The sequence below is a fragment of the Perognathus longimembris genome, chromosome 7 (assembly GCF_023159225.1).
Source record: "Perognathus longimembris pacificus isolate PPM17 chromosome 7, ASM2315922v1, whole genome shotgun sequence".
Classification (NCBI taxonomy): domain Eukaryota; kingdom Metazoa; phylum Chordata; class Mammalia; order Rodentia; family Heteromyidae; genus Perognathus; species Perognathus longimembris.
Window position 1 is genome coordinate 20333055 of NC_063167.1, and position 25153 is coordinate 20358207.

The 25153-nt window shown below is 41.3% G+C and overlaps 1 protein-coding gene across 13 annotated transcripts in view; it reads left to right on the plus strand.

Annotated features, from left to right (window-relative positions):
* The window catches only part of LOC125354872 (S100P binding protein), a 29612-nt gene that overhangs the window by 530 nt on the left and 3929 nt on the right, over positions 1–25153 (plus strand). For 3 of the 13 annotated variants that reach the window (XM_048350792.1, XM_048350793.1, XM_048350794.1), the window contains exons 2-6: positions 6229–6345; positions 6646–7448; positions 9371–9471; positions 11694–11797; positions 23028–23112. In XM_048350792.1, the coding sequence (XP_048206749.1) occupies positions 6648–7448; positions 9371–9471; positions 11694–11797; positions 23028–23112 (1091 nt within the window). In that variant the 5' untranslated portion in view covers positions 6229–6345; positions 6646–6647. Of the gene's footprint in view, positions 1–6228; positions 6346–6387; positions 6538–6573; positions 7449–9370; positions 9472–11693; positions 11798–23027; positions 23113–25153 lie in introns of those variants that run through there. The other 10 variants (XM_048350795.1, XM_048350796.1, XM_048350799.1 and 7 more) reach the window with 9 other exon arrangements.

Here is a 25153-nt window from a genome sequence, read left to right on the forward strand (position 1 = left end):
CTCCGCCGAGGCGTGGGGGTGCCGCGCGGGCCGCACTCGCCCCGCCGGGGGGAGGGGCGGGGAGAAAGCCCGCGCTTCTCCCACTTCCCACGGGGAGGCGGGGACTCTCCGTCTCCGCGGAGGGGAGAGCGCCGACCCGGTCGGAGAGCGGCGCCGCCTGGCGACGGCTGCGTTTCTTTAAAAAAAGCAAAGCGGGTTGGGTGGGTGGGGGGGGGGGGGGTAGCCCATCCTCTGTTCCAAAGAACTGTTGAGGTGTTCACTGTCTGCCCTAACCCCATCTCCAGGGTTTTTGGTTTGCTTGCTTGTTTATTTTGTTAGTACATGGCGCGCGTCGGCTTGCGTGCGCCGTGTCTTAGTTTTTTCCACTCAAGGATTAAGTGCTCGAACCCACTGGAGCCACAGCTCCACTTCCGCCTTTTGGTGATTAATTGGAGATGAGAATTCCGTGGAGTCCCCTGCCCGCGGTGGGTTCAAACCGTGAGCCTCAGAACTCAAGCCTCCTGAGTTAAGATGACAGATGGAAGCCGCCAGTGCCTAGCTCCAGGTGTTTTGGTTTTGTTTTGTGTATTGGTTAGGTGTTCCAAACCTTAGAAGACCTGTCTAAATTATTTTTTTTCCTTTCATCTCTTAAAAAAACCTGTTGCTGCAGCCTAATATCTACTGTCTATACTCATCTGGGAAGAGAGTCTTGGCACCCTCATCTAAGTGAAATGTTACCTCAAGCAGTGATTTCCAGCCTTGGGTTGTTTTGTTGGCCAACAGTGTTTCCAGCTATCTCACAGGGAGTTGCAGAATTCTTACAGATAATTTCAGTTCACTTTTTAAAAAAATTGAAAAAAGAACACATTAGGCCTGTTGATGAGTGATAACAAAGCCTTTTGTGCTGTGTGGTTCTCATTGGGAAAAGTTGGGAATAAAAGGCCAATGTGGAATTCTGCCCTTTTGTAAATAATCCTTGCTATTGGCTATTTCTGTAAAACCCAGTTTGGGGTTTAAAGTCTTGAAAGAGGGTGTATAGTGTGCATGTAGAGCTGGAGTTTTAGTGGCCTGAATAAAATAAGGCTTTGTGCTCGAAGGCAATAGGTTTTCTGAGGTAAGGTAAAAATAGATAGGGAACCAGTTTCTGAGGTTGCAACCAGGAGGTTAGAGAACAGAGAGAGGGGGTGGTACACTGAAGTGTGAAGAAGGGGGTGGACAGGTGAGATGTGGAAGGACAGAATAGGGTCACGCAGGAATGGGGAACAGAAGAGCTTGGAGATGGGGAAATTATTTCTCCTTAAAGACAAAGGGGTCCCCATATTTTAGTGAGGGTTGCCAGGCAAGTGCCAAGAAAGGCATGTGATGGTAGAAGGGCAGAGAAGTAACTAGGTTGTCATGCCACCACACTTAAGAGCTTCAGTTTTACCTGAGGGTTTTCCTCTCTTCAAATTCATTAAAGGTCAGCTTTTTATTTACTTATTTTTTGCTGGTCCTGGGTCTTGAACTCAAGAGTCTGGGCGCTGTCCCTGAGCCTCTTTGTACTCTAGGCTAGCTGTTTATCACTTGAACCACAGTGCCACTTCTGACTTTTTCTGAGTAGTTTATTGGAGATAGGAGTTTGACGAACTTTTCTGAAAAGCCTAGACTTGCTTCAAACTCTGATCCTCAGATCTCAGCCTTCTGAGTAGCTGGGATTACAGGTGTGAACCAATTGGCATCTGGCTCCTTACTGTTTTTAAAGAAACAACATTCCAGATAGAAATGAAGCTACCCATTCTTCTTTGCCATTTCTCTTCCCTCCCTACCACTAAAATTAAGCTCTACTCTGAATTTGGTATTGTTGCCATGTATATTTTTAGTGTGTGTTGGTACTAGAGCTTGAACTCATGGCCTTATGCTCTTGCTTGGCTTTTTCATTCAAGCCTGGTGCTCTACTACTTGAGCCAGACCTCCACTATTGGCTTTTGCTGGTTAATCAGATAAAAGAGTGTCATGAACTTTTTTGCCCAGGCTGGCTTTCTGAACTGTGACCCTAGGATCTCAGCCTCCTGAGTGGCTAGGATTAGCTACCACTGTTAAGCTTCCATGCATATTTTTATAACTTTAGGAAATAGGTTGTGTTCACATACATATTATTGTTTAACAAATTGCAAGGAAAGATGGAGCATATATAAATTGAAATACTCACAAGATGTCATTTAATTATTTGGACCTTATTTGGATGTTGATCTATCTTTCTTTCTCTTTTTTTTTTTTTCCCAGTCCTGGAGCTTGAACTAAGGGCTTGAACACTGTCCCTACCAGTAGGCCACATTCCCAGCACTGATCTTTATTCTTTTTTTTTTTTTTTTTTTTTTTGGCTAGTCCTGGGGCTTGGACTCAGGGCCTGAGCACTGTCCCTGGCTTCTTTTTGCTCAAGGCTAGCACTCTGCCACTTGAGCCACAGCGCCACTTCTGGCCATTTTCTATATATGTGGTGCTGGGGAATTGAACCCAGGGCCTCATGTATACGAGACAAGCACTCTTGCTACTAGGCCATATCCCCAGCCCACTGATCTTTCTTTTTTTTTTTTTTTTTTTTTTTTTGGCCAGTCCTGGGCCTTGGACTCAGGGCCTGAGCACTGTCCCTGGCTTCCTTTTGCTCAAAGCTAGCACTCTGCCACTTGAGCCACAGCGCCACTTCTGGCCGTTTTCTGTATATGTGGTGCTGGGGAATAGAACCCAGGGCCTCATGTATACGAGGCAAGCTCTCTTGCCACTAGGCCATATCCCCAGCCCCCTGATCTTTCTTTTTAAGCATGAAAAAATATTGAGATTTTATTTCTTTCATTCTGGTACCAGGTACTGGATCTTTTTTTTTTTAATTAAATTTTATTGACAAGGTGATGTACAGAGGGGGTACAGTTACATAATAAGGTAGTGAGTACATTTCTTGTCATATTTATTACACCCTTTCTCATTTTTCTTTCCCTTCCCTAGTCCAGGTTAGCATATATACAATATCCAGTGTCAGGTATTGGATCTTAAAAGGCCTCATGTCCTCTTAGCTTTTTCACTCAGGCTGATGTTTTACTACTAGAATCACACTTCTACTTGCAGTTTTTTTTGTGTATGGTTAATTGGAAGTAAGGTTCTCTTAGATTTGTCTCCCTGGGGTAGCTTTGAACCTCAATCCTCTCAGATCTCTGTCTTGTAAGTAGCTAGGATTACATGTGTGAATCTTTTTTTGTGTTTGTCCTGGGGCTTGAACTCAGGGAGGAGGCACTGTTCCTGAGCTTTTCACTCAAGGCTAGCACTGTACCACTTGAGCCACAGTTCCCCTTTGCCTTTTTGTTTGCTAATTTGAGATAAGAATCTCACAGACTTTGCTGCCTGGGATAATGTCAACCATGATCCTCAGATCTCAGCCTCCCAAGTACATAGGATTACAGGTGTGTGCTACTGGTGCCCAGTATATTTTATTATAAGGAATTCATGTTTACAGGTACCTTAATCTGATTCCTGATATCCAAAATGATATGGTGATAGAGAAAGTGCATGTGGCAAGATCAGCTATGGATTAATAGTAGTTGGGGCTGAATGATGGACACAAAATTATTCTTCATGGAGGCCTTGGCTGTGTCTGCAATTCACCATTTGTTTTTTGCTTTTGTCAGTTCTGGGGCTTGAACTCAGGGCAGAGAGGTTATCCTTGAGCTCTTTTGCTCAAGGCTAGCACTCTACCACTTTAAGCCACAGTGCCACTTGTGGTTTTCTGGTGGTTGGTTGGAAATTAGAGTCTCACAGACTTTCCTGCCTCTGCTGGCTTTGAACCATGATCCTCAGATCTCAGCCTCCTGAGTAGTTAAGAGTTACAGTCATAAGCCACCAGCACCTGGCTATTTTAATTTTTTTGATGCCAGGGTCTCAGCCATACTTAGCATGTACTATACTACTGGACTACCTCCTCCTACCCCAATTGCTGGGGCACTGGTAGGTAAAAAATTCCATGAGGGAATACATATCTTTATTTCTTAAAAATCATATAGAGATACCTCATAGCTCAATGCTATGTGATTATTGTAGCTCTAAACATTTTCTGAATGTATCAGTAATCCGAAGCTAAAACTCAAGATGTGGTATGGAGAATAGTGGAGTGGAGAAAATTTTGTAGTGAAAAAGCTGGGCACCAGTGGCTCAGGCCTATAATCTTCAGAGGATCATGGCTCAAAGCCAGCCCGGGAAGGAAAGTCTGTGAAACTCTTACCTCATATTAACCACCAGAAAACTGGAAGTGGAGCTGTGGCTCATGTGGTAGAGTGCTAGCTTTGAGCAAAAGAAGCTCAGGGATAGAGCCCAGACCCTGAGTTCAAGCCCCAGGTCTAGCACACCTCACACACAAAAAAGCAGGATCTTAGATCCTGCTTAATCCTAACTACTTCAGGGGGCTGAGATCTTAGGATCCTGATTTGGAGCCCGCCTGGTTCAGAAAGTCTGAGACATATCCATTTAATCAGCAAAAAGCCAAAAGTAGAGTTGTGGCTCAACTTGTAAAATGTTTGCATTGAACAGAAAAAGCCAAGTAAGCCCTGGTACTAGCACACAGAAAAAGCTATAAGCTTAATACTTAGGAAGCTGGGACAAGAGGATCTGAAGTTTGAGGCCAGCCTAGTCGACATAGTCAAACCTTGTCTAAAAACAAAATTGTAAGGTCATACAGCATTTGCCTATCAATTGTGAGGCCTTGAATTCAAGCCTCAGTACTGCTAAAAAGAAAAAAAAAGCCTGTGAATTTTTCATTGAAATCAGTGTTTAGATATTTCTTGTAGATTCTTGGATATGATACGTGGAATACCAGCTTTAAAAAAAAATCATCTTTCCCATGTGGATTAGGTCAGTCATTAGCTATTTAAAAACTGTATTATGCCAAGTGCTGGTAGCTCATGCCAGTAATCCTAGCTACTCAGGAGGCTGAGGATTGCAGTTCAAAGCCAGCCTGGGCAGGAAAGTCTGTACAACTCTTATCTCCAATTAACCACCAGAAAACTGGAAGTGGCACTGTGGCTCAAAATGGTAGAGTGCTAGCCTTCAGCATAAAAGAAGCCCTGGGACAACTCTCAGGCCCCGAGTTCAAGCCCCAGGACTGGCAAAAGAAAAAACCCAAACCAAACCCAAACTGTATCCCCCTTTCCCTATCATTATGGTCTCTCCTTCTCCCCCCCAAGTCCTGGGGCTTGGACTCAGTCAGGGCCTGAGCACTTTGAGCACTGTCCCTGGCTTCTTTTTGCTCAAGGCTAGCACTCTATCACTTGAGCCACAGCGCCACTTCGGGTTTTTTCTGTTTATGTGGTGCTGAGGAATTGAACCCAGGGCTTCATGCATGTAAAGCAAACACTTTACCACTAAGCCACATTCCCAGCCCTTATTGTTATTTTTGAGAAGTCTCACTATCTCAGTATCTCAGTATCCCAGGCTGGCCTCAACTCAATATCCTCTTGCTTCGGCTTCCTAAATGCTGGGATTACAGGCAGTTACCACCACATCTGTGGGGTTTTTTGTTTGTTTGCTTGTTTGTTTTAAATGAAGTGCTGGAGATCAAACTCAAGATCTTATGCAAGCTTAGCAATTAGCACTGAACTACATCTCCAGCCCCCAAACTAGGTTTTAATTTATACATGTAAACATTTAAGTAGAGAAGTAAACTGATGACAAAATTTTTCCTTCCACCTATTTCTATCTCCCTGCAGGTTATAGTATTAATTGGTTTTGTGTTTATAGCTTTATAAACATTTTCTGTTTTATAAAAAGTACATTGAAAATGAGGATTTGAGGTATTGTTATGAGTAATTTTTAGATTTTGATGGAATCTTCAACATTGTTTAATCTCAATTATATAAATGAGGAACCAAATTGAAATGATTGACAGTGGCTGGCACATAGAGCTTGTTAGTAAAAGAACCAGTACCATAGCATAGATGTTTGGACTCCCTAGCCCAGTATTCATCCTACTAAATAAAGCAAATGATAATCTGGAAATTGCAAGTTGTTGGAAGGAACAAATCTAGCTCCCCAGTTGCATAATTTTTTTCCTCTAAAGGTTTTTCTTTGGTGTTCTTGACTGAAAAAAAAAAGCCCTCAACTTTCTGGTATTTAAAAAAAATCAAGATCAAAATTAATAAATGGAGCACCTTGAAGCATAATATAGTCGACTTTGTAATTAGCAGAGTTGAAAGTGATGAGAAGATCCTTTAATTTTCTTTGTGCCTGCAGGAAGGTGGGAGTCAATCATTTTGACAGGTCTCCTGAAAGGAACAGCCAGAAGGAGTTGAAACTCTCTTCCATTTGGTCTCGTGGCAAAGGCAGAGATTGCTCCAACAGCTCCATACAGTATGGAAGACATTTATCTTCTTGTATTCTTTTTAAGATTTTAAATATCTTTGTTTTTTACAAGTGTATACTGAATTTCTACAAATATTTTACATGCCCCTATGCATTTTTTAGTTATTATTATTGTCATTATTTTGTTTGTACCAGTCCTCGGGCTTGAACTTGGGGCCTGGGTTCCTATGTTACAAGTTACAATACAAAGAATTTTAAATATTGGGATACTGTTTTCATATATAGTGGATTAAAGTTGGTTTAAGGCTTTTTTCCTATTCCTCATTCCTATTCCTCTTATTTCTCCAGATATGACGTGCTCACTCGTGCCCTCTGAACGGTCTTCTAGAACCTCTTTTTTGCTTAAAGACAATGCTCCATTTTCTTGGGGCTCCTTGGATGAGGATGGATTAGATGACTCTTTGTTAGAGCTATCTGATGGAGAAGAAGATGATGGCCATTTCAGTTTCACTGAGGAAGAGATTGAGGTGCTCTTAAAGGATGATGGTGATGATGGGCATGATGAAAACAGAGGACCAGGGAGTCAGCGTCTACTCCATAATTCCCAAGAAAAAAATTCATCGTATAGTTTGGGACCAGTAGCTGAGACCTCTGGCTGCTTCAAACTACCTCAGCTAAGTACATCACTTGGTCATGGACCAAATTCTACAAAACCATTAGACAGAAACTTTGTACTAGAAAAAAATTTTGTGAAAGTAACTGTTGCACCATTTAATCCAACAGTTTGTGATCCTGTGCTTGATAAAGACAAGACTGATTCATCCAAAGATACTGAAAAATCCTCCTCCCTTGAGGAACAGATGAGAGAAGATGATGATCTTAGTCCAAATGAGAGCAAACTTTGTACTGAATCTGAAGGGACCAACCTCAATTCCACCGTCAATGGGTCCTTGCTCTCTTCTCCTTCAAACAATAACCTGCAACAGACGGTTTCTGTGAAAAATACACCTGGCAGCAAGAAATCTACTTCTGAATTCCCTCAGATCTCAGACCATTCAGAGACACCTAATACAGGGTCATCCTGGAAAAATGGATCACATAAATCAAGTTCTGAAGTGAGAAATTCAGTTGTTTCCAGTTCTTCAAGCAGAGTAAGTACGTCTTTTTCAAGGTGAAAAGGAAAATGAAATTATTTTTGTTCAGATGCTGTACAGAAGAATCCCTTTATACTGGTGTCTCTGTACATGCATATTCTCCACCTATAAGAGTAATCATATCCTAGGATGGTACCTTTGTTACAGTTTAGCAGTGCTTTGTATTCAGAGAAGTTAGAATTTGGATCTGATCTAGTACTGTGACCTGTGGCTAATTATCTAGCTTCTGTGTTCCCCAAAATTTATTTTTTGTAATGGGATTAAACCCAGGGCCTTAATATATTCTAAATTGTGTTCTATCACTAGGTTCAATCTATCTATAAATTGAAGTAAATATTTGACAGTATAATGACTAATGAACTAATGTATCCACAGTACCTGATTCATCATATTAAATTACCACTTATTGGATAACTACTAAAGTGATGATTTTATTTCTCTTTTTGGGGGGGAGGGGTTCTAGCCTAAGTTTTAATCTTTGGTTTACTTAGTATGTAGTACCAAATCTGAGTCTCACTCACTAAAGAATAGGGGGAAAATAGGAAATTTGCTTAACTTTGGTGTTTTTTTTTTGAACTCCGAGCCCTAGTGCTCTACCACTTTGAGCCGACAGTGCCACTTCCCTTTCAGTTTTCTGATGGTTAATTGGAGATAAGAGCTTCACAGACTTCCTCCTACCCTGCCTGGCTTTGAACGGTGATTCTCAGGTCTCAGCCTCCTGAGTATCTAGGATTACAGGTGTGAGCCACTAGCGCCCAGCTTAATTTTTTTTTTTTTTTGGCCAGTCCTGGGCCTTGGACTCAGGGCCCGAGCACCGTCCTGGCTTCTTCCCGCTCAAGGCTAGCACTCCGCCACTTGAGCCACAGCGCCGCTTCTGGCCGTTTTCTGTATATGTGGTGCTGGGGAATCGAACCTAGGGCCTCGTGTATCCGAGGCAGGCACTCTTGCCACTAGGCTATATCCCCAGCGCCCAGCTTAATTTTTTTATTTTTTATTTTTTGTCAGCCATGGGGCTTGAACTCAGGGCCTGGACACTGTCCCTGAGCTTTTTCACTCAAGGCTAGCCCTCTACAACCTTGAACCATAGTGCCACTTCTGGTTTTCTGGTGGTTAATTGGAGATAAGAGTCTCATGGACATTCTTGCCTGGGCTGGCTTTGAACTGTGATCCTCAGAGCTCAGACTCCTGAGTAGCTAGGATTACAGGTAACCTACCAGTGCCTGGCTCAAACTATTTTTGGGTTTTCATCCCTACCTGCCAAATAAGTACTGCAAAATAATCTCTAGTTGGAAGTCTTCTGTGTGTATGTTTTCGTGTGTGTGTGTGTGTGTGTGTGTGTATGTGTGTGTACGCATGCAAGCCTGCACAGGTCCTGGGGCTTGAACTCAAGACCTGGGTACTGCCCCTGAGCTTTTTTTTGCTCAAGGCTAGCTCTCTGCCACTGGAGCTTCAACCTCCATATCTAGCATTTTGATAATTAATTGGAAATAAGAGTCTCACAGACTTTTTCTTGCCAGGACTGGCTTCAAACCATGATCCTCAGATCTCTGCCTCCTGAGCAGCTAGGATTATAGGCATGAGCCTCTGACACTCCAGCATCAACCTTCCTTCCTTCCTTCCTTCCTTCCTTCCTTCCTTCCTTCCTTCCTTCCTTCCCTCCCTCCCTCCCTCCCTCCCTCCCTCCCTCCCTCTTTCCCTCCCTCCTCCCTTCTTTTTTTTCAGGTTATAATTGCTATTTCACTTAAAGTACTACCATAGTGTGTAGTTCGCAGTGTAGTGTTCAAGGATATATATTTTTAGCCTTTGAAAATATTTCCATAAATGGTGTTGCTTTTAGTTATATATTGTAAACTGACATAAGAACCTATATATGCCTAAGAACCATCTTTCCTTTTGCATTTCTTCTTTTGTGGAAAAAGCAGAATGCTCATGACAAGGATTCTGGGGAGATGAAAGTTCGGGAGAGAAGCGAGAAAAGAGTACTAGGCAAAGTCATTCCTGTTCTACAAACCAAAACCAGGTAATGTAACAGTATAACAACTCTGGTTTCTGATAGTTCCTTCTATCCCTTCTCCAATATTCCATTAGTATAGAGGGAGAAAAAAAACCTACATAGGGAATAAGCTTGAAATTTTGGCGCTCTCTACTTGTGTGATGATCTTAGGCAAGTCAAATCTTTTTTTTTCCAGTTATGGAGCTTGAACTCAGGGCCTGAGCACTGTCCCTTGCTTCTTTTTTTTTGCTCAAGCTAGCACTCTGCCACTTGAGCCACAGCACCACTTCTGGCCATTTTCTATATATGTGGTGCTGGAGAATCGAACCCAAGGCTTCATGTATACGAGGCAAGCACTCTTGCCACTAGGCCATATTCCCAGCCCCTAAGTCAAATAATCTTTACTTCAGATGTCAGTTTCTGTATCAGTAAAATAAAACTAATGATGCCTTCTCTGTTCCTTCACAGGTTATTATGAAAGTAGAGTCTTGTTAGTGTATGCAAGCATTATATAAATGTAAGATTTATCATCTTGTGTATAGAGAATCCTGATCAGATATATGATAGGAGGTCAGAATAAATTTTTTTTTGGGGGGGGGGGCCAGTCCTGGGCCTTGGACTCAGGGCCTGAGCACTGTCCCTAGCTTCCTTTTTGCTCAAGGCTAGCACTCTGCCACTTGAGCCACAGCGCCACTTCTGGCCGTTTTCTGTATATGTGGTGCTGGGGAATCGAACCCAGGGCCTCATGTATACGAGGCAAGCTCTCTTGCCACTAGGCCATATCCCCAGCCCAGAATAATTTTTTTTGGTTGGTCGGTTGTGGGATTTGAACTCAGGGCCTGAGTGCTGTGCCTGAGCTCTTCAGCTCAAGGCTAGCACTCTCTCACTTAAGCCACAGTGCCACTTCCAGTTTCCTGGTGATTAATTGGAGATAGATGTCTCATGGACTTTCCTGCAGGGGCTGGCTTTGAACCCAGATCCTTAGATCTCAGCCTCCTTAGTAGCTAAGCTTACATGAACCAGTGGCACCTGGCAAGATCAAAATAGTCTTTTTTCCTTTTTCTTTTTGCTAGTCCTGGGGCTTGAACTCAGGGCCTGAGCCCTGTCCCTGGGTTCTTTTTACTCAAGGCCAGCACTCTACCACTTGAGCCACAGCACTACTTCTGGCTTTTTTTTTTTTTTTATGTGTATGTGGTATTGAGGAATTGAACCCAGGGCTTCAGTATGCTAGGCAAGCAACTCTACCACTAGGCCACATTCCCAGCCCCAAGATCAGAATAATTTTAACAAAAAATAGAACCATGGAGAAAGTCATTGAGTTATCTGCTTCGACTTGCATCCATCTGGCCCTAGTTAGGGGTTGCCGATTTGGAGTCTCTTTTCAGTTTTATTTTCTAGTTGCCAGGAGATGGCAGTATCTGTTCATGGGCCTTTTCATTGAATGCATGCTATATTTAGATTGAATGAGATCTACTTCCTTAACAGTGAAATATTTTACACATTTATTTTATTTTCTGCTTTAAAAATTATATATCTACCGGGCTGGGGATATAGCCTAGTGGCAAGAGTGCCTGCCTCGGATACACGAGGCCCTAGGTTCGATTCCCCAGCACCACATATACAGAAAACGGCCAGAAGCGGCGTGTGGCTCAAGTGGCAGAGTGCTAGCTAGCCTTGAGCGGGAAGAAGCCAGGGACAGTGCTCAGGCCCTGAGTCCAAGGCCCAGGACTGGCCAAAAAAAAAAAAAAAAAATTATATATCTACCAAAAGAAAGCTATTAAGGCCAGTTGGAACAGTAATATACTGCCTCAATATTCTCATCTACTCTTTAGCGCAGTATATCAGTATGAGCAAGGACAAGAAATTGATCTTGCTAAGGTCACCATTGCTCTAAATTGCCAGACTTAGTTGGTTCTTCTTAGTCTTTATTTTACTTAACTTTTCTGAGGCCCTGTGAAATTAGCTATTTGCTGACTGACCTTGAATTACTCAAATGCTTGCTTTCTTTAGCGTCTAGGTAATTTTTACCTTTGTACTCCTTAGTAGCAAGAGTTGTCTATTCCTTTTCTTCCTTTTACTTCTCACCTCTATACTTGATTTTATATTATATGACTAACCCTGTCTTCTGTTGCTGGATCTCTGCCTCTGAAAGTTGGTTGTTCTAACCATCAATGTGTGATTTCTCTTTATAAAGTACTGTACTCATGGTTCTAATGGACTTTTTCCTTCTTCCAATTTACTTTGTTCAGGACTAATGTTTCGACATTTTCACAGTCAGATCTGGAAAAGCAGAAGGAAATTTATCTCAGCAGAGTCATTGCACATATAGAAGATCCAGGGGACTCCAATCAAGGTAACATGGTGACTAAAGAATGGCATATAAAACATGTGATGGGACTTTTTCCTTTACAGTGTAGCTCAACTTAAACTGGGAAATTATTTTGAATTTCTTTTTCCTTTTTTATCTTTTGTTTGTTCATTTCTTTTTTTTTTTTTTGGCCAGTCCTGGGCCTTGGACTCAGGGCCTGAGCACCTTCCCTGGCTTCTTCCCGCTCAAGGCTAGCACTCTGCCACCTGAGCCATAGCGCCCCTTCTGGCCATTTTCCATATATGTGGTGCTGGGGAATCGAACCGAGAGCTTCATGTGTAGAAGGCAAGCACTCTTGCCACTAGGCCTTATTCCCAGCCCTTCATTTCTTTCTTTTTTTTTTTTTTTTTTAGCAAGGTTTTACTTCTTAGACCAGGTTGTCCTTGAACTTAGGATTCGAAAATCCTACGTACTGAGCTTACCAGTATGTGCTATGACTATTGGTTTGAATTTTCTTAACTTGGTAAGGAAGATAACTTCTTTACCCAAAGATTTACTTTGCCTAAACAGATAGTCATTCAGAGCAGTTTGGGCTTAACCAGTATTAGGGAAGGATCAAAGCAAATTCACCCTCTACTGCAAATGAAGAGTGGCTTCCCATGGTTAAGATGTGTAGTCCAGACCTCTACCATCTCTACTATTTCCTAAAAAAAAATATTACATTTAAAGCACTGTAAGAAACAGGAAGAAATCCTTCTGTGTTTGGTAAGAGGAGAAGATGGTTCAGAAGGATAAGCAAATTCCACAGGGGAAAAAATTAAGTTTAATTACCCTTAAGATCTGTTATAAATTAGTAGAGAGAATTTTAGGGGAATTGTTAGTTTTTTTGTAGAGAAGACTCCTCTTTTGAAAAAGTCCTTAATTAGTAGATTTGTTTTATAAGGCTCTAAGTGAAAGGTCCAAGAGACATAGATCAGAAGTTTGTTTTTTGTGTTTTTTTTTTCCTTTGGTACTGATCCTGGGGCTTGAACTTAGGTCCTGGGCACTCAGGGCCTGAGCTTTTTACTCAAGGCTAGTGCTCTACCACTTTGAGCCACAGCACCACTTCCGGTTTTCTGGTGGTTAATTGGAGATAAGAGTCTCACAGATTTTTCTAACCAGGCTGGCTTTGAACCTGGATCCTCATAGTTCAATCTCCTGGGTAGCTAGGATTATAGAGTGAGCCGCCACCAACATATCCACCTTGTGAGATCTTTTTGTTTGTATGTTTAAGCCTTCTGGAAGTAGAGATACCTTCTTACCCACATGGTTGGAGGGCCCGACTTATTCAAGCTTTGTGGGAAAGGCCTGGTCATTGCTTTTCTTCCTCTGAGGTGACTTTGCTTCCTTTATATTCTAGATAGTTGACACTGATCCTAGCTGTATATTTTTCTTGTTTGAGGCATTGGAAGAAAAGTTCATAAGAAAAGCAAAGAGAAGTTGCTCATGTTTTAGCATTTTTTCAGCCAGTCTTTCAGCTAGATATATAGTAGAAAGGCAGCAAAATAGTGGTTGGGAAAATAAAGTCTAGTGTAGAGGTAACTTTTTTTTTTTTTTTGCCAGCCCTGGGGCTTGAACTCAAGGCCTGAGCAGTCCTTGGCTTCTTTTTTTTTTTTTTTTTTTTTTTGCTCAAGGCTTGCACTCTACCACTTGAGCCACAGCACCACTTCCGGCTTTTTTTCTATATATGTGGTACTGAGGAATCAAACCCAGGGCTTCATGTATAGGAGGCAAGCACTTTACTACTAGGCCATATTCCCAGCCCCCTGTTTATTACTTTGAAAGTTAAAATTATTGGAAAGTTATTCCTTACATTGAAGCCAACTTGGACTTCTAGTAGTAGTTGCTGGTTCTGCCTTTTTCACCCACACACTCTACCACTTTACCCATGCCTGCAGTCCTTTGGCTTTATTTATTTAATTTTTTCCTGGTCCTATGGCTTCAATTCTGGGCCTGGGCGGGCTGTCTCTGAGCTCCTTTTGCTCAAGGCTAGCACTCTACCACTTGAGCCAAAGTGCCACTTCCGGCTCTTTCTGTGATTTAATTAGAGATAAGAGTATCTCATAGACTTTCCTGCTACGGCTGGCTTTGAACTTCCTGAGTAGCTAGGTTTACAAGCATGAACCACTAGCACTCAGCTCCCTCGGACTTTTTAATGAGGCAGTTTAAGATTTCTTGAGTTGGTTTCTTGTTGTTGTTGTTGTTGTTGCTGTTTTTGGTATTCTCAGTATTTTATTTCTTTTTCAGGAACTCCTTAAATATTTTGAACCTTCAAGAACTGATCTTCTAAGTCTTTTCTTTTTATTGTTCTACCTCTGTCTCCACTATACTTTCTGTAATATTTCCTTAACCTCTTTCTACACTTCAACTGCCATTATCATTTCTACATTCACATTTATGATTATCTAGAGTTCTACTTTTTCCTATGTCATTTTACAAATTATATGAAGTTTTTTTGAGTTACAATTAAAGTACAATATACTATATTTTAGTCTCTACCACTGAACCATATCTCTTGCTCATACTAAGCCTACAGTTTATTGAATTTTGACAGTTTTGGAGGTTGGACAGTTTAATAACAATTTCATAGGTGGTAACTTATGAAATTAGAAATACTGTTAAATGTTTCAGATCCCAAAGTTTCTTTGTTGCCCACCCTAGTCCCCAGGAAACCAATGATAAGCTGTTAGGGTAGTTTGTATTTGTTTATATATATGGAATCATGACAGATGAAGCTGTTAGAAATATTAGTGTATAAGTCTTTGTGTAGATAGATATGCACAGTAGTTGTATGATTTATCTTTCTACCATGTTAGAATACTAGTTGTTCCATTTTACCACTTGGTATGAGCAGTATTGAATTTTTTTTCCTTTTTTTTTGGCCAGTCCTGGGGCTTGAACTCGGGGCCTGAGCACTGTCCCTGGCTTCTTATTGCTCAAGGCTAGTCCTCTATCACTGGAGCCACAGCACTTCTGGCTTTTTCTGTATATGTGGTGCTGAGGAATCAAACCCCGGGCTTCATGTATACAATAATGTAAGCACTCTACCACTAGGCCATATTCCAAGCCCTTCCTACTTATTTTTATTAAATATTTTTATTATAAAGCTGATGTACAGAGGAGTTACAGTTTTATAAGTCACGTAATGAGTACATTTCTTTTTGACAATGGTACCCCTTCTCTCTCCCAGTTTTTTCCCCTGGTCGCCATCTACAAGTTGTATAGTTTATTTTTGACAGTGTCTCCTGAGTACCACTGCTGCATTTGCTCCTGATTTTCATTGTAAAATAGATACATTGCCTTCATATATTGTCTTCTTTAAGACTGTTTTCCCCTATTTAAAACTATACAGTTCAGTCTCCAGTGCTGAGCATAAGTTCCATCTCAGAGAAAGCATAAAAGCTTAAGTGTTCAATTATTGAGCCCTTTGCCTCATCTCCCTCCAAATAAGCACAGAAGTTGCAGAAAGAACAGAGGATTTGTAGTTGATTTAGAATCTTTATATGCCCAGTAGACTTGCTGCCACCTCTAAAATAGGAGACCAACCAGAGCTGATACATAAAAAATGTCCAGGGTATTACAGCACTTTTAAGGATCCATGAAAATTTTATAATTTCTTTAAAGAGAAAATTTAATTTTTTGCTCAAAGAAAGAGTTTAATACAATATCTTATTTTAATATTGCATTTAAATCAGTATAAGGTAGGCTTTAACAGCACCTGGCTGTTAATTCTGTGTTGTTGTTTTTTTGTCGTTTTGAGAAACTGCCAAACTTTTTCCACTGTAATTACACTTTTTTAATTATCATGGGGCTTGAATTCAGGGACTGGGCTATCCCTGAGCTTTGATGCTCAAAGCTAGAGCTCTGCCTGCCGCTTGGAGCCACAACTCCACTTCTGATTTTTAGGTGGTTAGTTGGAGATTAGAGTCTCATAGGCTTTCCTGCCTGGGCTGGCTTCAAACCATGATTCTCAAATCCCAGTCATATAGCTAGTATTACAGATGTGAGCCACTGGTTCCCAGCTCAAAAGACTTTTTTTTAATGAGAAAAATATTTTATATTTGGTTACATAATTATCATTTCTGTTGTCTTTTTTTCTTATTCTTTTTCATCTTTACAGTGCCAGAAATAGAACCCAGGGCCTCACATATGCTAGGCAAGCACTCTTCCACCGAGTTATGTTCCCATCCTCCATTTCTAATGTCCTTGATTTTATTTCTATGGATACAAGTTTTCATCTAGTATTATTTTGCCTTTTACCGTGAGGAACTCCTTTGTTAATGTTTTTTGTGTGTAGTCTTTGTTAGCTGGTGATAGGTCTCTTTTTTTTTTTTTTTTTTGCCAGTCCTGGGCCTTGGACTCAGGGCCTGAGCACTGTCCCTGGCTTCTTTTTTTTTTTTTTGGCCAGTCCTGGGCCTTGGACTCAGGGCCTGAGCACTGTCCCTGGCTTCTTCCTGCTCAAGGCTAGCACTCTGCCACTTGAGCCACAGCGCCGCTTCTGGCCATTTTCTGTATATGTGGTGCTGGGGAATTGAACCTAGGGCCTCGTGTATCCGAGGCAGGCACTCTTGCCACTAGGCTATATCCCCAGCCCCCCCTGGCTTCTTTTTGCTCAAGGCTAGCACTCTGCCACTTGAGCCACAGTGCCACTTCTGGCCATTTTCTGTATATGTGATGCTGGGGAATCGAACCCAGGGCCTCATGTATATGAGGCAGGCACTCTTGCCACTAGGCCATATCCCCAGCCCCATAGGTCTCTTTTATGTGTGTATATTTTCCTTTCATTTAAAAAGGTCTTTTGAAAATTTATAGACTCTCCTGAGCACTGGTGGCTCATGCCTGTAATCTTAGCTACTTAGGAAGCTGCGATCTGAAGATTGTGGCTTGAAGCCAGCCTGGGCAGAAGCATCTATGAGACTCTTTCATCTCTAATTAATCACAAAAAAAAGCCAGAAATTGAGCTGTGGCTCAAGAGGTAGAGCACTAGCCTTAACCAAAACAAGTTCAGAGATAGCACCCAGGCCGCGAGTTCAAGCCCCAGGACTGGCACAAAAAAATTTTTTTAAAAGAAAGAAAAGAAAAATTTATAGACTCGAGAAATTTCAGGACTCACCTCCATTATTTCTCTTCATTCAAGGATCACATTCTGAATAATACAAAGGTAGTTGTTACTTATATTTTGCCCAGTTTCTAGATGTTTACAATGAGAGGTTAAGACCCTATTGTCTTGACTAGATCTTGGCTTTGGTTCTTACTGGAAAATCATAGGTAGCACTGGTTATATAATAAGTAGGTGCTTTATTTGCTATAACCTTTGAGCACATTTCTATATTCATCAATATAAATTGGGCACTAGCAGTTCTTGCTTGAATTTTAGTTCTCTGAGATTAGGAGGATTGCAATGTAAAGCCAATCCAGAAGTTTGCAAAATCCCTTCTCAATAGGGAGTTGTGCATGGTAGTTTGGTAGTTCATGCCTGTTATTCTAGCTACCAATAGAAAATCTAAAGTAGGTGCATTATGGTCTATGCATGCTGCTAGGCGGGAAATAAGCCCCTATTTTAAAATTAGCACAAAAATGGCTGGAGGTGTGGCTCAGCAGTAGAGCACCTGCCTAACAAGCATAAGGCACTGACTTCCAACCCCAGTACCATTAAAAGAAAAATGAGTTATATAATTCTCTCTCTCTCTCTCTCTCTCTCTCTCTCTCTCTCTCTCTCTCTCTTTAAATTCTTATTGTCTTATTTTTTTGCCAGTCCTGGGGCTTGGACTCAGGGCCTGAGCACTGTCCTTAGCTTCCTTTTTGCTCAAGGCTAGCACTCTGCCACTTGAGCCACAGCGCCACTTCTGGCCATTTTCTATATATGTGGTGCTTGGGAATTGAACCCAGGGCTTCGTATATACGAGGAAAGCACTCTTGCCACTAGGCCATATTCCCAGCCCTTATAATACTTTCTTTCACTTTGTAATAATTACAAAGAAATTCAAGATTTGTACTAGATTATTAGTTTTATTGATCTAGAAATTACACATATTTGCATTCTTGAATTTTCTTCTTTTTTGTTAATCTACCGTGCCTCATGCCCTTTGGATCACAGTTTTTGGTTGTGCTTTTTTTTTTTTTTAACTTCCTTCTTCATTCCTTCCCTGTATTATGTATTTTAGATAACCTGGGACAGACACATTATGTGGTTTTTTTGTTTGTTTGTTTTTGTTTTTGCCAGTCCTGGGGCTTGAACTCAGGGCTTGGGCCCTGTCCCTAAGCTTTTTTTGCTCAAGAGTAGCACTTTGCCACTTGAAAATCCACTTCTGACCTTTTCATTTATGTAGTACTGAGGAATTGAACCCAGGGCTTCATGCATGTTAGGCAAGCACTCTACCACTAAGCCACATTCCCAGCCCAATATTATATAGTTTTTAGGCAGCTGAGTTGAAGGATTTACAGGTAGAAAAAATATTACAGATTAGCGCCAAGCCCCTTAAATGCCCTCAGAAACGGATGTCTTTGTTTCCTATCTAGATTTTCTCTAATATTTGTGATCAATGATTGTGTCTGCCGTTGTATTAGCAATCTCAAGTGATTTTTCTCTTCTAGAGCCCTGTTTGGTTGCTATATTCTCTCTCCTCTTACTTTGTACTGTCCGTCCTTCTGTCATTATTAAAGCTCACATTCCAAAGCACAATATTTGATTGATTCACTTAATAACTTGTTGGTGCCAGGCCACATTCTAGTCATTAGCTAGCTGAATAAATCTGTTCTTTAGTCTTTGTCACACTTGACTGAATAGGGTCATGTGGTACCAACTATGGTAACCTATAAAATCTTTCAGAATTTTCATAACACTAAAGGTTATCCATTCTCTATCATGATGTAACAATTCATTTTCCACTTATTAAAAACAATTACTAAACTGAAATTTCCTCCAAACCAGTCAGTTTATACATTAAGGTTTAAATGAATTACTAATCTGGTCACTCCTTTAAATGCTAGGATTTTTTTTTTTTTTTTTTTTTTTGGCCAGTCCTGGGCCTTGGACTCCGGGCCTGAGCACTGTCCCTGGCTTCTTCCCGCTCAAGGCTAGCACTCGGCCACTTGAGCCACAGCGCCACTTCTGGCCGTTTTCTGTATATGTGGTGCTAGGGAATCGAACCTAGGGCCTCGTGTATCCGAGGCAGGCACTCTTGCCACTAGGCTATATCCCCAGCCCAATGCTAGGATTTTTTTTTTCCACCCAAATTTCATTCTTAGATGAATTTCATTCTCAGGGACAAAGGACAGTTGTTGCCACCTTTAGCCACTACTTAAAATAAAACCACAGCCCTGATTGTTGATCCAAGAAAGCCCATCTGCTAGACACTATGAAGAGAAGAAAAATTTAAATGTTCCCATTCTTGTTAGCATCTCTAAATTTGGAGGAAGAAGAGGTTGAAGCTATGAGTTAAAAAAGGTTTGGGGATTATTAGACTTACCTGGGTTTGAATTGTGGCTTTCTCATTTGTTAGATGATAGATGAATATTGTTTTTAAGCTTCAGTTCATTCATGAATAAGATGGAGATTATGGCATCATCTGTTATGATTTTTAGAATTCAATGACAGATACATGTACAGCGATTAGCAGATAGCTAATACAATAGGGGTTACCCAATTCTAACCGTAAGCTTTTACTGCTGTTGGAAACTTTTGTGTGTGTGTGATAGTGGAGGTTGAACTCAGAGCCTCACACATGCTAGGCAAATACTGTACAAGGGATAGCAAAGACAATTTGTATCAATACTTTTGGACAAAGAATTATTATTTATTTTTCCTCCTGGGGCTTGAACCCAGTGCCTGGTTGCTATCCTTGAGCTTCTTTTGTTCAAAGCTAGCACTCTTTTTTTTTTTTTTTTTTTTTTTTGTATTTTTTTTTTTTTTTTTTGGCCAGTCCTGGGCCTTGAACTCAGGGCCTGAGCACTGTCCCTGGCTTCTTCCCGCTCAAGGCTAGCACTCTGCCACTTGAGCCACAGCGCCGCTTCTGGCCGTTTTCTGTATATGTGGTGCTGGGGAATCGAACCTAGGGCCTCGTGTATCCGAGGCAGGCACTCTTGCCACTAGGCTATATCCCCAGCCCCTAAAGCTAGCACTCTTGAGCCACAGTGCCACTTCTGGCTTTTTTGGTAGTTTATTATAGATTAGTCTTAGGGAGTTTCTTGCCTAGGCTAGCTCCAAATCGCATTTTCAGATCTTAGCCTCCTGTGATCCTAGGTAGGATTACAGGCGTGAGTGTGTGTCTGTGTGGTGTGTGTGTGTGTGTCCAGTCCTGGGGCTTGAACTCAGAGCCTGGGCCCTGTTCCCGAGTTTCTTTTGCTCAAGGCTAGCACTCTTATGTTTATGTGGTACTAAGGAATTGAACCCAAGGCTTTATGTGTGCTAGGTAAGCACTCTGCCACTAAGCCACATTCCCAGCTCCCCCTCCCCGCCCCCTTTTTAATTTTTTTAAAAGACAGATCCTGCTAAGTTCCCCGGGCTGGCCTGGAATTCATGAGTTCAAGTGAGCCTCCTGCCTCAGACTCCCCATTTCAGGCAAGGCATTTTCTGATCAAGAGCTACTTCCTAGCTGGGTGTGAGATCACAAGTTTAAGGACCAGCCTGGGTTATGTAGTTGCCAATAAAAGGGAAGCATGTTTCAAGTTTACATTTTATTCATAAGGAATGTGAGTAACGTTTTTTATTTTATATTAGTGAAATTGAACATTTTTAAATTCAAGATCAGGATTCAAACTCTTATCTGATGCTTCAGCTTATTGTGCTGGTGTTCTGCCACTGGAGCCATGCCTTCAACCCCTCTTTTCTTATTTTATTTACTATTTATCCATTTTTTACTGATGAGTCAAGTGAAGCTCAAGAAGTAAAATGATTTGCTCTGGGTCACAGAGATAATTAGCTGGATTTGAATTTTAACTCAAGACTACCTGATTCCCAACACTTTTACAAAGCTTTATGAGGTTTCAAATAACTGCTACTAGAAATTAGATCTAAAATACACTGGATATGATAAATCATACAGGATTCTGGATACTCACAGACAGTGAGTCCAAAAGAATATAATCTTAGGAGAGAAACACAAAGACACAATGCCTAAGTGCCTCTTTATATTTCTGTAAAATAATACACACACACACACATACATACATACTGAAATGATCTCCAACATATGGAAACAAGAGACCTCCTTTTTATTATTCTAGTTATTGATGATTCTGTCTTTTTTACCTTAGGTATGGTGTATTCAAGTGTACATCCTTGGAAGAGTTGGGTGGAGGGCACAGAACTCAAGGGGAAAATGGTGAAAAGTGCACAGTGGAGATCACTGGACACTGATGAAAAGTGAACTCTACAACTCATGGTTTCCCATAGGGAAGGACTGGTAGCAAGTGAGGAACAGAAGACACTGTATGAAAGGAAATGTACTCATTACTTGACTCATGTCATTGTAATCCCTTTGTTCATTGCCTCTATAACAACAACAAAGTAAATTAATAAAAAATAAAATAACAAGTGATAAAAAAAACAAATAACTGCTACTGAAAGTTATCTTTACTAGAATCTAAAAAGATGGTCTTTATAGCCTTGGTTAGATTAGCTTAGTACTTGAAAACACAATAGAAGAATGGAAAAAAAAAAGTGTGGTTCTCAGATCAGCAGCATCAACATCACTGGGAATATGTGAAAACCTTTAATTCTTTCTTTCTTTCTTTCTTTCTTTTTTTTTTTTTTTGCCAGTCCTGGGGCTTGAACTCAGGGCCTGGGCACTGTTCCTGAGCTGCTTTTGCTCAAGCCCCTAGTACTTGAGCCACAGCGCCACTTCTTGCTTTTTATTCATGTGGTACTGAGGGATTCCTTCCTGCATGATAGGCAAGCACTCTACCACTAAGTCATATTCCCAGCCAACTTTTAATTCCTAAGACCCACCCTGGACCAATATATCAGAAATCTTGGAGTGGGAAACAGAAAACTTCATAATCCATCCAGCTGATGCGTACTTGGAGAATCACTAGTCAGGAGAAATTGTTTCCTTAACTAGTATTTTGTTTCTGTTCTGGAGGGTTTTAGCTTACGTATAAAATTAACATTATCACATGGTGGCCAAAGCATGGTGTCAAATCGAGCTAATTGAATTCTGGGTTAGTAAGCTTTTAAAGTATGCTCACATCTCTGAGCTACAGTTTCCCCTCTATGAAATGTTAATAATATCTATCATGTATTTATTTATTTATCTATTTATTTTTTCAGTTGTGGGGCTTGAACTCTGGGCCTGGGCACTGTCCCTGAGCTCTTCACCTCAAGGCTATCACTCTATTACTTGAGCCACAGTGCCAGTTCTGGTTTTCTGGTGGTTAAGTGGAAATAAGAGTCTTACTGACTTTCCTGCCTGGGCTGGCTTTGAACCATAATCCTCTCAGATCTCAACCTCCTGAGTAGCTAGGATTACAGGTGTGAGCCACTGGCACCCAGCTAAGTTATTACTCTTTCAGGATTAAGTAAGAACATGTGAATGCTTAGGACCTTATTTGGCTCCTAGGCTTTACAGAAAGTAACCCTAGAAATTTTTCTTACTCAAAAAGGGTACATACCTTCATTGTTCTAAACTCCCTATTTCTTGAACATATTTTTCCATCATTTGTCTCTGGTTTTCTTATTAACATTAGCTCTTTCTCTTGGACACCCCACTGCTTACATCTCTTTACTTAGGTATATCCATTAGACCCTTATAGTTTACTTCTTTCTCAGGGGGATTTCCCTAATTCCAAATCTTTCAGTAGCAGTTTGTGTTTCTCCTATCATGGCTTTTTTTTTTTTTTGGTCTGAGACCAGGACTCAAACTGAATATCTGGTACTTTCTCTCATTGGCAGGTACCCTGTTACCTGAGCCACACCTCCAACCCCTTAACCACACTTGAAATCACCTTTCTACCATATTAAACCTGAGGGCAGGTATAGCATATCTTTCACTGGCATATTCTTAAAGACTAGTAAAATTCTTCACTCATTGTAGGAGCTAATGTTGGGTATATTAGTTAGCAACTGCCATTACCATTTCATTCTCATCCAAGAGCAGCTCCTCACTCTGCCTTGAAGTTCTGGGGCTAACTGCTTATAATAATCAAGTGCCTATTTTCTGTTCTGAAATCATATACTTTGAGCTAGGCTGACATAGTCGTCACTAAACTGCCTCCTGATCACTGGTATTTTTCACAGGTACTTCGGGGGAGCTAGATACCTTGATGGATCAAGTTCATATGCAGAACCCAGACTGGCAGCATCCTTCAGATCTTACTACTAGGTGAGTAGATAAATTAGAAGGAGGAAAGGGTAGAATCCGGCTTCAGGATGATGGGGTGTTGGGGTTATAGTTATATATTTACAGTGGAGGGAAATGAAACACAAGAACTGGAGTGAAAAAGCTGAGTGCTAGTAATCTTATCAATTCAAGAGGCTAAGATCAGAGGATTGGGGTTTAAAGCCAGCCCCCGCAGCAAAGTCTATAAGACTCTTCTCTCCAATTAATCATCAAAAAAGCCAGAAGTGAAGCTGTGGCTCCAGTGGTAAGCGCCAACCTTTAGCAAAAAAGCTCAGGGACAACACCCAGGCACCAGGACTGTCACACACACACACACACACACACACACACACACACACACACACACACACACACACACACACACACACACACACACACACACACACACACACACACACACACACACACACACACACACACACACACACACACTGTTTTAGAAACTGGGTATATTCAAGGTCAGCCTGGACCACACAGCAAGATCTTAGAGAGGGAAGAGAGAGAGAAAGAGAGGCAGAGACAGACACAGAAAGACAGAGAGAGGGCTGAGAATGTGGCTTAGTGATCGAGTGCTTGCCTAGCATTCAGGAAGCCATGGGTTCAGTTCCTCAGTACCACATACACAGAAAAGGCCAGAAGTGGTGCTGTGGCTCAAGTGGTAGAGTGCTAGCCTTGAGCAAAAAGAAACTCAGGGACAGTGCCCAAGCCCTGAGTTTAAGCCCTAGGATGGGGGGGGGGGGGGAGATAAATATTTAATTAAAAAAAAAAACTAGAGTGAAACTCAGGAAACTTCGATTCTGATAGTAGCCTTGTAATATTTAACTGGCATGATTTTAACCAAATGGCTTCACTTTTCTTGTCATCTCATCAGCAGAATAAAGATGTTGGACTAGTTGATGTCAAAGGTCCTTTGTAGTTCTCAAGTCAGAGTTCTTTATGTAGTGCAGCTTTTTATAGGTTAATACCCAGCTGGGATGTGGCTCAAATGGTAGAGTACTAACCTAGATTATTAATACTCAAAGACTGGAGTAGGGGAGATGATTCATGTGGTAGACTACCTGTCTAGCAAGCATGAAATCCTAAGTTCAAACCTCATTACTGCCAGGCTGGGAATATGGCCTAGTGGTAAAGTGCTCGCCTCGTATACATGAAGCCCTGAGTTCGATTCCTCAGCACCACATATATAGAAAAAAGCCAGAAGTGGCGCTGTGGCTCAAGAGGTAGAGTGCTAGCCTTGAGCAAAAAGAAGCCAGGGGCAGTGCTCAGGCCCTGAGTCCATGCCCCAGGACTGGCAACAAAAACAAAACAAATAAACCAATAAACCTCATTACTTCCAAAAAGAACGTTGAGATCATCTTTGACTCCTTTTTCTTACATACTACCCATTTAGTCCATCAGCAAATCTTGTAGATTCTACATATATCCAGATCCTGATCACTTCTCATTATTTCACCAGATTATTGTAAATCCTCTAAAGGTTCTCCCTGCTTCTGATAATTGCCTGTCTATAGTTCCTAACTCGTAGCCAAAGAGATTTTTTGTGTGTGTTAGTCCTGGGGCTTGAACTTAATATCTGGTTACTTTCTCTGAGCATTTTTTTTTTCTCAAAGCTAGCAGTATACCACTTGAGCCACAAAGTTATACTTCCAGCTTTTTTGGTAGTTAATTGTAAATAAGAGTTTCATGGGGTTTCCTGCCCAAGCTAGTTTTGAACCTTGATCTTCAGATAGCCTCCCAAGGAGCTAGATTTACAGGCATGAGCCACTGGCATCTGGTTGCCAGAGGTTCTTTTAAAGTATGAATCACAGGCTGGGAATATGGCCTAGTGGTAAAGTGTTCGCCTCGTATATATGAAGCCCTCCCTGGGTTTGATTCCTCAGCACCACATATGTAGAAAAAGTGGGAAGTGGTGCTGTGGTTCAAGTGGTAGAGTGCTTGCCTTGAGCAAAAAGAAGCCGGGGCGGGGGGGGGGCTGGGGATATGGCCTAGTGGCAAGAGTGCTTGCCTCATATACATGAGGCCC